General features: G+C 46.2%; 1 protein-coding gene across 1 annotated transcript in view; it reads left to right on the top strand.

The window, feature by feature from the left end:
* The window catches only part of abhd5a (abhydrolase domain containing 5, lysophosphatidic acid acyltransferase a), a gene marked incomplete at both ends in the record, with an annotated part of 49,501 nt that overhangs the window by 11,804 nt on the left and 21,418 nt on the right, over nt 1-16,279 (top strand). The window contains 3 exons of the mRNA XM_084308330.1: nt 2,860-2,945; nt 7,475-7,856; nt 13,493-13,641. Of these exons, the coding sequence (XP_084164456.1) occupies nt 2,860-2,945; nt 7,475-7,856; nt 13,493-13,641 (617 nt within the window). The remainder of the gene's footprint in view (nt 1-2,859; nt 2,946-7,474; nt 7,857-13,492; nt 13,642-16,279) is intronic.

A 16,279-nucleotide genomic window follows, 5' to 3' on the forward strand; every position in this document is an offset into this window, starting at 1 on the left:
AATGGTCTGTAGACGTCCGAGACAGGATTGTATCGAGGCACATATCTGGGGAAGGGTACAAAAAAATCTCTGCAGCATTGAAGGTGCCAACGAGCACAGTCGTCTCCATCATTCGCAAATGGAAGAAGTTTGGAACCACCAGGACTCTTCCTAGAGCTGGCATTTTTTTTTTTATGATGATCGAATCTCACCGGGTGGCAGTATCGCCTACCATTTGAACTGGAATAGCTTGGTGTGGATACACCTTTTTATTTTATTTTTGCAAGGGCTCCTCCTCCTAGGAGACGGAGAGACAGAGCGATCGCCTCGAGATTTTATTGACTGAAGCCTATTTCCCATACACACACGAGTATAGACATGTACACGGGTAATCGCGATGGCGATGTGATCACTGCCTGGGAATTATTCTTTTTGGAATACCTTCTGGCTAAGGTAAGGTATAGTCTATTTTACCGAACCTGAAACATGTTGTAACAATCACAGTGTCGTGTTTTACCTGACCTAAAACATGCTCGACAAACACGATCGCAGTTTTCTAGTTAACCATACCACCATTAACCACCCTTAACCATAACCACCATTAACCATCCTTAACCATAACCACCCATAACCAGTCCTTAACCATAACCACCCTTAACACATTCCATGCCAAAAACGAGTTAACTCGTGTTAGCCCGCCAATCGTTGAGCGCCAATAACGAGTTAACTCGTTATTGTGATCGTTATTTATTTTATTTGCTATTGCCATTCATAATTCATCCAGCAAGGCTCTGGGAAACTCTGGCACTCTGTCTGATATTGCAACTGACCGATACCGCCGCCTGGTGGATTTCGGGCAATGTTGCACTCACTTTCTACAGGAAGGTTGGGTCTGTGCATCGGTGAATGTCTTCCGGGCGGAGTTATTTTGTAACATAGATCCAGATACATTGCATCGCCTTCGAGACGCAAGAATCAATATGCTTTCGGAGTTTATGGCGTCGGGCAAACTGAAAAAGGATCTAGCAGATGGCAATGAAATAATTGGAATATTCTTCCTCCAGTATCATCGGCCAGAGGTAAGAGGAATCTAACGTTAATTCCAGCTTGATTGTCCATTTCTTTCATTGCAATCCATCTGATCAACGTATGATGTTGTACTAAAGAAAGCCGTTATTGACAATCAATTAATCATAAACAACCCCCCCCCCCCATTTCCTTCATGCATGATGGAACATAATATATACCGATCATATGCATTTGAAATTTTAATTGTAGCATGTATAGGGACGAAATGCCAATCGATTAAGTATAATATGCATCGGGGCCTACAGTATAACCCGCATTCTAGGAATTACCGCAGACCACTCTAAAAACATACTTATATTCACCATGGTATTAAACGACAATGTATGAATTAGGGCTGACCCCTATTAGTCGATTAGTCGACAAAGGAGCCGTAGTCGACTGGCCAACCTCTTAGTCGAATATATATATATATATATATATTTTTTTTGTATCATTCCTTCCAAAAGAAAAGAGGCCTAGAAGCGTGGCTAACGCTAATGGCACGCATACAGGCACAGAGGCACTGAAAGAGGATTTCACCCATCTAATGAACACACTAGACTAGACAAATATCAAGATGTATCCATCAGTGGACCAATTGCATGCTTTTGCAGAGGACAAGAAGCCTTCAGTCGACTCCTTCAGACATTAAGCACCCCCCACAGCCCAAATGGAATGATACAACAAAAAAATAAAAGTAAAAAGTAAAAATATTATATATATATATATTTTTTTTAGTCGACCAATAGTCGACTAACGGCAAATTTTGGCCAATCATAGTCGACCATCCAAATCCTTAGTCGGGGACAGCCCTAGTATAAATGGAAAAATATAACGTTCCCACATCTTGAACGATAGATATCCGATGTCGAATGGGCCATAGTGATTTGATTTTGATTTGATTTGATATTTTTATTTTCGTGTCTTACATACAGATGTATGCCCAGCCCATATGGGCTTACAAGACACATAACAATAAGTATATAACAATATACTTTACCCATTACTTAACAAATGTCACAGACCAAGATGGCCATAAAAAAAGAAAATACAAGAAAATACAATAAAACGTAATATAACACAAGCTGTACTCAATGTAAATAAACAGAAAAACAAGGTGAATTCAAATACAATTATATAGGATACAGTGTGTTTTGTCTCAGGTGCCATGCCTTCTCCAAAAATCCTGCAAAACCAAAGATGTCCTCCACAAAAAAACAACTCAACATACAGCTCTCAGACTGCCAAAACAAATCTGGGTTTATAATTTGAATTTTTGCAAATAAAGCTCTCCTCAAAGTAGTGTACATAGTAATGCAGATATAGCTATACTATTTAAATAGTTATAGCCCTGCAAAGAAGGTGAGCGACTCAATAGGCTTACAGTGGTGGCGTCAGAGCTATAAGATACTCATATTGCGTGGCAATCAATGTGTTAACCAGTCCTTAACCATATCCACCCTTAACCAGTCCTTAATCATAACCATCCTTAACCAGTCCTTAACCAGCCCCTGATCATCCCTTAACCAACAACCACCCAACGCGATGAACCCTCTCCCTTGCTGTGTGGCTCTGTGTGTTTTGAGGCGCTGATCAAAATAAAATAAAAAGTAGTAAGTAGCAAAATAGTAAATGAAAAGATGAGGCCTGTTTATCCATTGAATTTTACACTGGATTCCAAAAAAATTCAATTCAATTCACAGTTCCAGCATGTGTTTCTGTTGTCATTGAAAGTGTGGCGCGTTCATTCACACAACAGAGGTACCATGTGATGTGTTGCCATAGTGATTCAGCCTCGTCTCTTGCGTCCAGGTGGTGGTGGATCCCTGGCTGGCTGCCGCCATGGTGCCCCACCTCTCAGAGTCAGCTGAGGACGGCGGAGGACAAGATGCTGAGCTGTAAGGACCTTGTGTTGCTAGGCAACAAGGACACCACCAGCTTGTCTTTCAATGTCCTGTGACCTTGTGACACTGTATCTATAAACAGATTTATTAGCCTCTGAGGTCTGTCAGTTTACAATGAGAGACGCTGAGCCCCTCGATGTATTGTTTTATAATTATCTTTAACACTGGGATCCGTTTCTAATCTCACTCTATACGGCCAGCTTATCATAACAAGTAGGGATGTCCGATATTATCGGCCTACCGATATTATCGGCCGATATTGACATTAAAATGTGATATCGGAAAATATTTCTATAACCTTTATTTACCCAGGCAAGCAAGTAAGAACAAATTCAGATTTTATTTATTGTCAAAAGTATGCATAATGTTGTGTTAATTCCACAACAAGAGATATAATGTTAATTACCTGAAATTATTCCGTTTTTGGGGGGGGGGGGGGGGGGATCCTGCATATATCGTATCGGTTGATATCGGTATCGGAAATTAAGAGTTGGACAATATCGGTATGGGTAAAAAAGCCAATATCGAGCATCCCTAATAACAAGGTTTCATTGTGCGTGAGGCTGTTTGTAGAGCTAAATCTATACTTTATATTATTGCTATCTGTCCATTGTCATTGTCAATTGACACGATAAACCGTCCCTTCAATATGCCTTAAATAAATAATTTTTTGATCAATATGTTCCCATTTTATAGCCTCGTGAATATAAGCGTTATATGGGATTGGTCTGGTATATTTCCTGGAAGGCGAGTTACAAGGCGCTACGCTAATAACGTTAAATCGGATGCCGTTTCGGCTATAGACAAGCTAGAGCTAAAAATCTAAATGCATTTTATCGGTATCATAGTCCACCATGCATGCATGAAAGGGGGGGGGGGGGGCGTTGTTTCTGATTATTGATTACCAATAACTGCATTAGCCTCAGTAGCCTCATTCGCTGACCGGGTGGATGGCTATGAGAACAAGGCCCGACCAGGCTGAAATTGACGTCAAATCGCTCTTACCTGTGGCTGGTTGGACTGCAAAAAGGATTTCCCAGTTATCGATCGCCATCTGGTAGATCCATATGTCCATTGGCTGATGCTATATTCCTTTACTGCATACTGAATTCAGCGTCCCAAAAACTATTCCAGGCGATCGGCTACACGCATAGCTTTAGGCTAACAAAAAACACTGCATTATCGAGACAGCGCCCCTACGAGGATCTGGCCGGTAATGCACTTTTCCGAATTCCAAGAGTAGGGTAAATCTGCAGTGCCGCTCGGTGACATTGAGTAGGATATTACAATGGAATAAAAGCCAAAACAACCTTACCACGTATATATACACGTGGCCCTCTAGCGTTGGATCCGAAACACGTATATGTACGTGGTTGGCCACACCAGCTAAACATCAACACTAGCTAACCATCAACACTAGCTAAACACCAACACTAGCTAAACATCAACACTAGCTAAACATCAACACTAGCTAAACACCAACACTAGCTAAACATCAACACTAGCTAAACATCAACACTAGCTAAATATCAACACTAGCTAAACATCAACACTAGCTAAACATCAACACTAGCTAAACACCAACACTAGCTAAACATCAACACTAGCTAAACATCAACACTAGCTAAACACCAACACTAGCTAAACATCAACACTAGCTAAATATCAACACTAGCTAAACATCAACACTAGCTAAACATCAGCACTAGCTAAACATCAACACTAGCTAAACACCAACACTAGCTAAACATCAACACTAGCTAAATATCAACACTAGCTAAACATCAACACTAGCTAAACATCAACACTAGCTAAACACCAACACTAGCTAAACATCAACACTAGCTAAATATCAACACTAGCTAAACATCAACACTAGCTAAACACCAACACTAGCTAAACATCAACACTAGCTAAATATCAACACTAGCTAAACACCAACACTAGCTAAACATCAACACTAGCTAAACACCAACACTAGCTAAACACCAACACTAGCTAAACACCAACACTAGCTAAACATCAACACTAGCTAAATATCAACACTAGCTAAATATCAACACTAGCTAAATATCAACACTAGCTAAACATCAACACTAGCTAAACATCAACACTAGCTAAACATCAACACTAGCTAATAGGGGTGTAACGGTACATGTATTCGTCCCGCGAATTTCCGGTACGGCCGTCACGTTGCGGTACGTAGAGCCATACGAAGGATACGCCTCGGAGCCTTCCCTCGCGCGGCTCAGAGGAGCCTTCCCTCGCGCCGCACAGAGGAGCCTTCCCTCTTTACAGCGCAAACACACCAGTCGCACATGCAGGCACTCGCGAGGTCCGTGCGTGAACAGCGCGCGTCGCCGGGCACACCGAGGCACATTTACATTGGAACAGCTGCAGGGTCATCATTACAATTTTACAGTTTTCTTTCGTTTTCTTGTTCGCCCAATAATGTTAACCAAATGAAACCAATGGAAAGAAACGCACCAACAAACACACCAACATTCTCCCCCGCCGGACTCGAGTAGGGTAAATCTGCAGTGCCGCAGCCCCATACATTGCCGGACTCACAGGCACAGCTGATTAAATAAAAAAAATAAACATACTTTTCCTATAGAAAATTATTCTATTTAATAATTATAATAATTATCATAAATATAATATATAAAAAAAATAAAAAAAAATAATATTAATAATAATAATTATACATATTTGTTTTCTGTTGTACCGAACTCGTACCGAACCGTGACCCCAATACCGAGGTACGTACCGAACTGTGGCTTCTGTGGACCGTTACACCCCTACTAGCTAAACACCAACACTAGCTAAACACCAACACTAGCTAAACATCAGCACTAGCTAAACATCAACACTAGCTAAACATCAACACTAGCTAAACACCAACACTAGCTAAACATCAACACTAGCTAAACACCAACACTAGCTAAACATCAACACTAGCTAAACACCAACACTAGCTAAACATCAACACTAGCTAAACACCAACACTAGCTAAACACCAACACTAGCTAAACATCAACACTAGCTAAACACCAACACTAGCTAAACATCAACACTAGCTAAACACCAACACTAGCTAAACATCAACACTAGCTAAACACCAACACTAGCTAAACATCAACACTAGCTAAACACCAACAATAGCTAAACACCAACACTAGCTAAACACCAACACTAGCTAAACATCAACACTAGCTAAACACCAACACTTGTTGTTTCTGTCTATCTGTCTGTCTCTCTCTCTCTACCTCCTGACACCTCTCTCCTCCCCCTCTCCCTCCCCCCTCTCTCCTCCCCTCTCTCCTCCCACCTCTCCCTCACCTTCTCTCCTCCCCCATCTCCCTCTCTCCTCCCCCCTCTCTCTCTCTCTCTCACCCTCCCTCACCCCTCTCTCCTCCCCTCTCTCCTCCCACCTCTCCCTCACCCTCTCTCCTCCCCCCTCTCCCTCTCTCCTCCCCCCTCTCCCTCACCCGTCTCTCTCTCTCACCCTCCCTCACCCCTCTCTCCTCCCCTCTCTCCTCCCACCTCTCCCTCACCCTCTCTCCTCCCCCCTCTCCCTCACCCCTCTCTCTCTCTCTCACCCTCCCTCACCCCTCTCTCCTCCCCTCTCTCCTCCACCCTCTCCCTCACCCCTCTCTCCTATCTCCTCCCACCTCTCACTCACCCCTCTCTCCTCTCACCTCTCTCTCCTCTCACCCCTCTCTCTCTCCCTCTTTCCTCTCCCTCACCCTCACCCCCCTCCTCCCACATCTCCCTTTCTCCTCTCCCTCTCTCACCTCTCCCTCACCCCTCCCACCTCTCCCTCACCCCTCTCTCCCCTCACCCCTCTCTCCCCTCACCCCTCTCTCCCTCACCCCTCTCTCCCCTCACCCCTCTCTCCCCTCACCCCTCTCTCTCACCCCTCTCTCCTCTCACCCCTCTCACCCCTCTCTCCTCTCCCTCACCCCTCTCACCCCCCTCTCCCTCCCCCCTCTCCCCTCCCCCCTCCCCCTCTCCCTCTCCCTCCCCCCTCTCTCCTCCCCCCTCTCCCCCCTCACCCCTCTCCCTCACCCCTCTCTCCTCCCCCCTCTCCCCCTCTCTCCCTCCCCTCTCTCCTCCCCCCTCACCCCTCTCTCCCCCCCTCTCCCCTCCCCCCTCTCTCCTCTCCCCTCCCCCCTCTCTCACCCCCCCTCTCTCACCCCCCTCTCCCTCTCCCTCTCCTCCCCCCTCACCCCTCTCTCCCCCCCTCTCCCCTCCCCCCTCTCTCCTCCCCCCTCACCCCTCTCTCACCCCCCCTCTCCCCCCCCCCTCTCCCTCTCCCCCACCCCTCTCCCTCACCCCTCTCTCCTCCCCCCTCTCCCCCTCTCTCCCTCCCCTCTCTCCTCCCCCCTCATCCCTCTCTCCCCCCCCTCTCCCCTTCCCCCCTCTCTCCTCCCCCCTCACCCCTCTCTCACCCCCCCTCCCCCCCCCCCCCCTCTCCCTCCCCCCCCCCCTCTCCCTCTCCCTCTCCCCCCCTCACCCAGGCATAGACAGCAGCTTCTCCAGACAGTTCGTCCACATCTCCCACGGCAACGCCCTCTGGACCCTGAAGGTCACCGGCGGCGACGGCGTTAAAGGCGGCAGAACCCCCGTGGTCCTGCTCCACGGGCTGGCCGGTGGCCTGGGCCTCTGGGCGCTCAACCTGGACGCCCTCTCCCAGCGCCGGCCCCTCTACGCCCTGGACCTCCTGGGCTTCGGTCAGAGCAGCAGACCCCTGTTCCCCACGGACGCCCGGGGAGCCGAGGAGCAGTTTGTGGAGGCCATAGAGCAGTGGAGGAGCCAGGTGGGGCTGGAGACCATGATCCTGCTGGGACACAACCTGGGAGGCTACCTGGCGACGTCCTACTCACTGAGGCATCCCGGGAGGTAGGTGTGATGATCAGGGTTCACCTGGGAGGCTACCTGGCGATGTCCTACTCACTGAGGCATCCCGGGAGGTAGGTGTGATGATCAGGGTTCACCTGGGAGGCTACCTGGCGATGTGCTACTCACTGAGGCATCCCGAGAGGTAGGTGTGATCAGGGTTCAAGCACAAGGTCCCTTTTTTTTTATCCACTTTTTCTCCTTATTTTCTATTTTTCTCCCATCCCAATTTCGCTGTTTCCAATTCTCCCCTCCCTTGTCTTGAACGTTGCTCGCATATGCCCCCCACTGGTCGGTTGTAGGGAGGATAGAAGCCTTGCATCGCGTGTCCCCTCCGGTACACAAGGAGGCAGCCTGTCGCATCTTTTCACCGCAGCAGCTCGAACTCTCATTGGCGAGGTGTAACGTGTGGGAGGCTCACACTACCCCCGCCATTTCCTGTCTCTGCTGTGCAGGCGTCCCCCAACCGACCTGTAGGAGTCGCTGTCCACAACGTCCAGATTACAACCCATCGACTCCCCTTCCGCTGACTCTGCCAATTGAGCCAGTATGACGGCCGGCCCAAGCCAGAGGCAACGCCGACAGCCGGATTCAAACCCGGTGTCTTTCGCGTTGGTGACGAGCGCAATGTCCGCTGCGCCACCCAGCCGCCCTCGAGCACAAGGTCCTTGAAGTGCTTGATTTTTGTCCCAAAAAACTCAGTTAGCCACGTACGGGGAACGGGGGGCCCCTGATGTTTAGCTAGTGTTGATGTTTAACTCATTGGCCGCCAACAACGATTATATACGCGTTTGTCCGACAACCGTTGAACGCCAACCACGTATAATACGTTATTTGATCGTTATTTCTTTTATGCGATATTTCTATTCATTACACAGGTGCACGGACTCTGGGATTCCTTGAAAATAGCCCATTTCTTTTAACAAGGTACTTAAAAAATCCTTGGAATTCAAATCAACCATTCCCATTGAAAGTTGTTAATCCATGATAAAAAAAAATCTGAATCAAGAAATTGCATAATTTTTTCTTTTTTTTTATAAATATCCTCAAACTAAACCCTCAATTAGAATAAAGTCATTAGTCTGATTAAATGAGACTTTTTTTAATTATTATTTCTTATTATTTCTTTTTATTAAAAATAAAAAATTCAAATCTTGATTTAGAATTCGAATGCCAACGTAACGAACGAAGGTCCGAACGTTTGGGCTCAGCCCTAACATGTAGCATGAAAGAGGTGCAATACCCAGAGGGTAGGCTTTTATACTATTTTATGGTGTGTTTTCTTTTGGTCTGTGCTGGATGATAAACAGATTGTTAGGTCTAAGCATCTGGGGGTTTATTTCCTATGAGCACCAGTAGGGAGGCTACTGTGAGGCCTTTCACACCAGCCGGGCCCCGTGCTGGAGCCGGTTCCCGAACGTAATCTCGCACCGGCCGCCGCGTTCACACCGGGATTAATTGGTTCAGAACGTGATAAATCGGTGCTCAGCTGGCACCGAAAAATAGTTGGTTTTTCCTCGCGAACCGTGACATCATCAGTGGGCATGTCATATTCTAGGCTGTGAAGACGAGTAAACGGGGGAAAGTAGAGGGTCGGCATTGCACTCAACCGATCCATTCAACAGGAAGCGATTTGCGACTGATCTCAAAACGAGATTTGATTCAAGTGTATTGTTATGATACAGCACAAGTACAATACACCATCCAACCATAGTGGATAAAGAAATGCTCCAGAAATGCGTGGAGAAAGGCTTAGCGAACCTCAACGTGCGAGCGCACACACAGAAGCACACACACGCACACTGTATACGTTTGAAATGAATCGTTCCAGCAAAGTAGGCTTCTATTATTCGAATGACTGTTTTAATGGGTATCATAGTAGTAAGTCCTACTGTAGAACATGACATATTAGCATGACATCTGATTTATTAATGCTAATACTGGACGGCAAGCGCAATTGGCACTTGGATTGGATTAGTCACTCATAGTTAACGTCTGGCTGTTTAGCTCAACTGGTTAGTCCGCTGGCTGTGGATCCTATGGTCCCAGGTTCAAATATATATACATATATATATATATACAATATATTTGAATCGAATCTCATTTTGAAATCGCTACCTGTTGAGTGGATCAGCATGGTGCAATGCCACACCTCCGAAGCTGTCTGCCACTGTCGTGTCCATAGGCAGCGTAGCGATTTCAAAATGAGATTAGATTAAAATGTATTGTCATTATACAGCACAAGTACAATACACCATCCAACCAGACAGTTTGGGACACGGTCACAGCTGCATTCTCGACTGATGGAAAGGTCGTCAGGGGGGAGGATTTGGCCGGCAGGTGGAGCAATTCTGTTTTGCTTAGGTTCAGTTTGAGGTGGTTGGTCGTCATCCAGGCGGAGATGTCAGACAGCCAGGCCGAGATCCGCTCAGAGACGTGGATATCTGATGGAGGGAAGGAGAGGAAGAGTTGAGTATCATCGGTAGGGATGTGTACCGTTCACATTTGAACCGATACCGGTACCGGTACCTGTGAATCGATACCGGTACCCAACGGTACATTTTTTCGGTACTTTAGTCTCTAAACATTTCATCTACCTACCTCAGTTGTAAAAAAAAGAAAATTCCAAACTTAATATTTAATAAATAAATAATGTATTATTATTACTTTATTATTATTTACATCTTACTGATGTAAAGTATTTTACAACTGATTAAACAAACAAACAATCTAGCAGCAATGAACTACTCTGCTGCTGATTGAGTATTCTAGCAGTTATTTTCGCTCCACACTCACTGTGTGCTTCTTCCCCGCTTTGGAGAAGAGTAGACCCGTTCTGCGGTGTGTGTGTGGCTTGTTTACCGACGTCACATCCTCTACTCTTCTGTCCTGAGTTGTGCCGGCTTGCACTGTAGCCCTAGGAGCTAACGTTATGTCCGATGGTTAGCTAACATCAGCTTAAGAACGTTAAACGGGTTACAAATATGTGAAACTATCGAAGGAGTAAGCCGACCGCTAAAAATAAAACCCACTGCGGCAGCGCGAGCACATAACAAAAGAACGTTTCGAGAGGAGTGGAAGTTTGGAGATAGACAGTAGTGTTTCAAGAGACTGGCTACAGTAATATGATGCTGGGCTGTAGTGATCAGTTGTTCCGTGTGGCGCAAGTATGTAAAAAAGAAAAACAGAACAACACGTTTGTCATCTGTAGTAAATAAATGAAGCTGGAATCCATTCGTGACCATGAACAGAGCCATGTCCCATTGTGTCCCGGATTCAATCTCCTCTCCTCTAAAGACGCTCTGTGGCTAACAGCCATGTCAGACAGAGCAGATGTGGAAACTGAGCTACACTTTCTAACAACCTGCCCACTACCAAGATAGATATCAGAGACATATACTCCCCAGTCCCCATGAATTGCAATCACCCAAAGAGAGTTTGAAAACATGTATTGTGCCTTAACGTGCGGTTTGGTTTTTGCGGTCAACAAAACGTGACTTCATCGGATTATTTATTTTTTGCGCATTGTACCGAAAGTTCGCACCGGCGGATCTCACATGAATCGATACTCGGTAGTACCGACGTGTTTTGGTAGGTACCTTTAAAAGTACAGAATTCGGTACCCATCCATAATCATCGGCATAACAATGATACGAGAAGGCATGAGACATGATAATGTTACCCAGAGATTTAGTGTAGAGGGAGAAGAGAAGGGGACCTAGGACCGAGCCCTGGGGGACACCCGTCCGCAGGGGGCGGGTGGCCGACAGGGTCCCTCTCCATGACACTTAGTAGGAGCGGTCATTGAGGTATGATGTCAGCCATGTCAGCACAGAGCCAGCCACTCCCATTCCTGCGAGGGACGTGAGGAGGATCTGATGGTTGACTGTGTCGAAAGCTGGAGATAGGTCTAGGAGAATCAGGAGGAGAGGCCTTTCACTTTTGCCAAGTGAAGTGCCTCTGTGACCGCTATGAGGGCCGTTTCTGTGGAGTGACCAGTCCTGAAGCCTGACTGATTAGGGTCTAGGAGGTCATTCTGTAAGAGATAAGCAGTGAGTTGGTTGGATACAGCACGTTCAAGTGTTTTAGAAAGGAAGGAGAGAAGAGAGACAGGACGACCGTGGGGTTCATGGTTGTTTTTTTTATGAGTGGTGTGACTCTGGCTTGGTCTGTCTCCTTTTGTGTGTCTCCTTTGTGTATCCTTTGTATGTCTCCTTCGTCTGTCTCCTTTGTGTGTCTCCTTTGTGTCTCCTTTGTCTGTCTCCTTTGTGTCTCCCTTGTCTGTCTCCTTTGTGTGTCTCCTTTGTGTATCCTTTGTCTGTCTCCTTCGTCTGTCTCCTTCGTCTGTCTCCTTTGTGTCTCCCTTGTCTGTCTCCTTTGTGTGTCTTCTTTGTGTGTCTCCTTTGCGTGTCTCCTTTGTGTGTCTCCCTCGTATGTCTCCTTTGTGTGTCTCCGTTGTGTCTCCGTTGTGTCTCCTTTGTCTGTCTCCTTTGTGTGTCTCCTTCGTCTGTCTCCTTTGTGTGTCTCCTTTGTGTGTCTCCTTCGTCTGTCTCCTTTGTGTGTCTCCTTTGTGTGTCTCCTTTGTGTGTATCTGTGTGTGTATCTATGTGTCTCCTCTGTGTGTCTCCTGTGTGTGTCTCCTTTGTGTGTCTCCGTTGTGTGTCTCCTTTGTGTGTCTCCTTCATCTGTCTCCTTTGTGTCTCCTTTGTGTCTCCTTTGTCTCTCCTTTGTGTGTCTCCTTTGTCTGTCTCCTTTGTGTGTCTCCTTTGTGTGTCCTTTGTGTCTCCTTTGTGTCTCCTTTGTGTGTCTCCTTTGTCTCCTTTCTGTGTCTCATTTGTGTGTCTCCTTTGTCTGTCTCCTTTGTGTGTCTCCTTTGTGTATCTCCTTTGTGTATCTCCTTTGTCTGTCTCCTTTGTGTGTCTCCTTTGTGTGTCTCCTTTGTGTGTCCTTTGTGTGTCTCCATTGTCTGTCTCCTTTCTGTGTCTCATTTGTGTGTCTCCTTTGTGTGTATCTGTGTGTCTCCTTTGTGTGTCTCATTTGTCTGTCTCATTTGTGTGTTTCCTTTGTCTGTCTCCTTTGTGTGTCTCCTTTGTGTGTCTCCTTTGTGTGTCTGCAGGGTGAAGCACTACTCTCTGTCCTGTATCCCTCCTCTGCTGCAGGGTGAAGCACTACTCTGTCCTGTATCCCTCCTCTGCTGCAGGATGAAGCACTACTCTCTGTATCCCTCCTCTCCTGCAGGGTGAAGCACTACTCTCTGTATCCCTCCTCTGCTGCAGGGTGAAGCACTACTCTCTGTCCTGTATCCCTCCTCTGCTGCAGGGTGAAGCACTACTCTGTATCCCTCCTCTGCTGCAGGGTGAATCACTACTCTCTGTCCTGTGTCCCTCCTCTGCTGCAGGATGAAGCACTACTCTCTGTATCCCTCCTCTGCTGCAGGATGAAGCACTACTCTCTGTATCCCTCCTCTGCTGCAGGATGAAGCACTACTCTCTGTCCTGTATCCCTCCTCTGCTGCAGGATGAAGCACTACTCTCTGTCCTGTATCCCTCCTCTGCTGCAGGGTGAAGCACTACTCTGTATCCCTCCTCTGCTGCAGGGTGAATCACTACTCTCTGTCCTGTATCCCTCCTCTGCTGCAGGGTGAAGCAGGTGGTCCTGGTAGAGCCCTGGGGGTTCCCGGAGCGCCCCGAGGACCGGGACCAGCCCCACCCCATCTGGATCAGAGCCCTGGGAGCCTTGATGAGCCCCTTCAACCCCCTGGCAGGGCTGCGGCTGGTGGGGCCGCTGGGTACGTCTACGTGGTGAATAGAATAGAATAGAATAGAAATACTTTTATTATCCCGAGGGAAATTTGATTACACTGCAAATCGCTCAACATTAAACATTTAGACAGGACAGGTCACGAATAAGAATAACAAAACAAATCAAATTGCCTAAGATAAGAGTAGAATAAAAATGGAATAAAATATACAGTAAATAAATACAGTAAAAATATACTGAGGTCTACAGTAGGTGTAATATTGCACAGTGCTGTTTCAAAAGTAAGAGTCCAGGAAGATGGTAACTGTCACTCTGTGCTCAGTGATGCAGTGAGGCATAGTGATGCATTGTATAGTCTGATGGCTGTCGGAATGAGGGACTTCCTGTGCCGTTCAGTGCTGCATTTGGGTAGAGTGAGCCTAGCACTGAACATGCTCCTCCTGTCAGCCAAGTCTGTGTGTAGTGGGTGGGAGGGGTTTTCCCTGATGGCCTGGAGCTTAGCAAGGTTCCTCCTCTCCGCCACCCTCGCTAGGGAGTCCAGCTCCACCCCAACCACGCTGCTGGCCTTCCTGACCAGCTTATCCAGCCTGGTTGTGTCCACTGCTCTCAGTCCGCTGCCCCAGCAGGTCACAGCGTACAAGAAGGCGCCCGCTACCACCGACTCATAGACCATCCTCAACATCCTTGTACAGACATTGAATGATCTCAGCCTTCTGAGGAAGTAGAGTCGGCTCTGGCCCTTCTGAAGGTGCTGATAGGGGGGTTTCCATGCACCTACCTGGATTATATTTCAAACCTTTATTTCAACTTGTGAGACACTGGGGTTACCCTCATTTACAAAACAAAGACGCAGTTTATCAGCAATTTCATACATATATAGTCACAATAAATAAGAAGAATACATATTAATAAAACATCAGCTACAGTTACAAGTCGACACACGGTGGTCGGAGATCATACTTTTAAATGGAGCGAGAGAAGGAAGAACCTTCAGCTTCAGAGTCAGTCGGAGGGCGTTCCAGGTGTTGGAAGAACCTTCAGCCTCAGAGTCAGTTGGAGGACGTTCCAGGTGTTGGAAGAACCTTCAACCTCAGAGTCAGTTGGAGGATGTTTCAGGTGTTGGAAGCATCAAAGGAAAAAGCAGTTTTTTCTAGTTCAGACCAAACTGGAGGAACCCTAAGAACCAACCAGTCATCTGAACGTGTATTCATATTCCATTCCAACAGTGTTGTACAGAAAGAGGGACGTTTACCAGCAAGGGCTTTAAAACAAAATGAACACATACCAATGATAGTTATGCCTTTCAACCAGAGAAGGCCATCCAGCCTTTTCATAAAGGACACAGTATCATATATATTTTTTTTTTATCCACTTTTTCTCCCATTTTCTATATTTTCTCTCCCATCCCAATTTCGTATCATCCAATTCAACCCTCCCCTGTCACGAACGCTGTTTCTTGCCTCCCACAAGCCGGCTGCAATGTGGACTAAGTCATACATAGCACAAGTCCCCTCCGGTACTTGAGGTAACAGCAGTCGCATCTTTTCACCTGCGCTGCTCGATCTCTCAGTGGCGAGGAGTAACGCGTGGGAGGCTCACGCTGCCCCCGACACTTCCTGATTCTACTGCGCAGGCGCACCAACCGACCTGTAGGAGTCGCTGTCCACAACGCCCGATCCCCACCCATCAGTTTCCCACCCCCTAATACGGCCAATGTGTATTAGTATGAACGACCAGCTAAACTGAAAGCAATGTGGAGCGCTGGGCTCGAACAGGCAAGCCCAGCGTCTCCGTCATTCGTGGCGAGCGCCTTGCCCACTACGCCACGTAGCCGCCCGACACAGTATCATATCTATCATAAAGGACACAGTGTATCATATATATCATAAAGGACACAGTGTATCATATCTATCATAAAGGACACCGTGTATCATATATATCATAAAGGACACCGTGTATCATATCTATCATAAAGGACACAGTGTATCATATCTATCATAAAGGACACAGTGTATCATATCTATCATAAAGGACACAGTGGTGGGTATCATATATATCATAAAGGACACAGTGTATCATATATCATAAAGGACACAGTGTATCATATCTATCATAAAGGACACTGTATCATATCTATCATAAAGGACACAGTGTATCATATCTATCATAGAGGACACAGTGTATCATATCTGCCACCAGTAATAAATCTGAGCGCAGAATGATAGACCGCGTCCAGTAAGAGTTGAAGCAGCAACATGTCTATGAATCACATCAACATGATAAGAAAACAGCTTCAACAATCCTCTTTCCACTAATCATATAATCATATTGTATTGTATATCATATTGACAGCGATGTTTATTACCATGTTTCCTCAGGCTCAGAAGTGACTCTGGTTTGCGTTTAGCGATGTTACACCATCTGATCTAGATGTGCTCTCTTCTTCACACACCTGTACCTTGCGTCCTGTTGAAGCCAATATAAATGTACTAGGGATGAGTTCGAATTTTTGAATAGACGTGCCAGTCTCCACATTCGATTTTCATGTCAGAGTCGAAAAATATATATATAATTATTTGTATTATTATAATTTTTTTATAATTAATTTATGAAAATCGGTTGATTGTGTTTATTATAGGCTACGGTGGTGAATGGTGTCATTTTGA

This window comes from Notolepis coatsorum (assembly GCF_963971535.1).
Source record: "Notolepis coatsorum genome assembly, chromosome: 2".
NCBI classification, from domain to species: Eukaryota; Metazoa; Chordata; class Actinopteri; order Aulopiformes; family Paralepididae; genus Notolepis; species Notolepis coatsorum.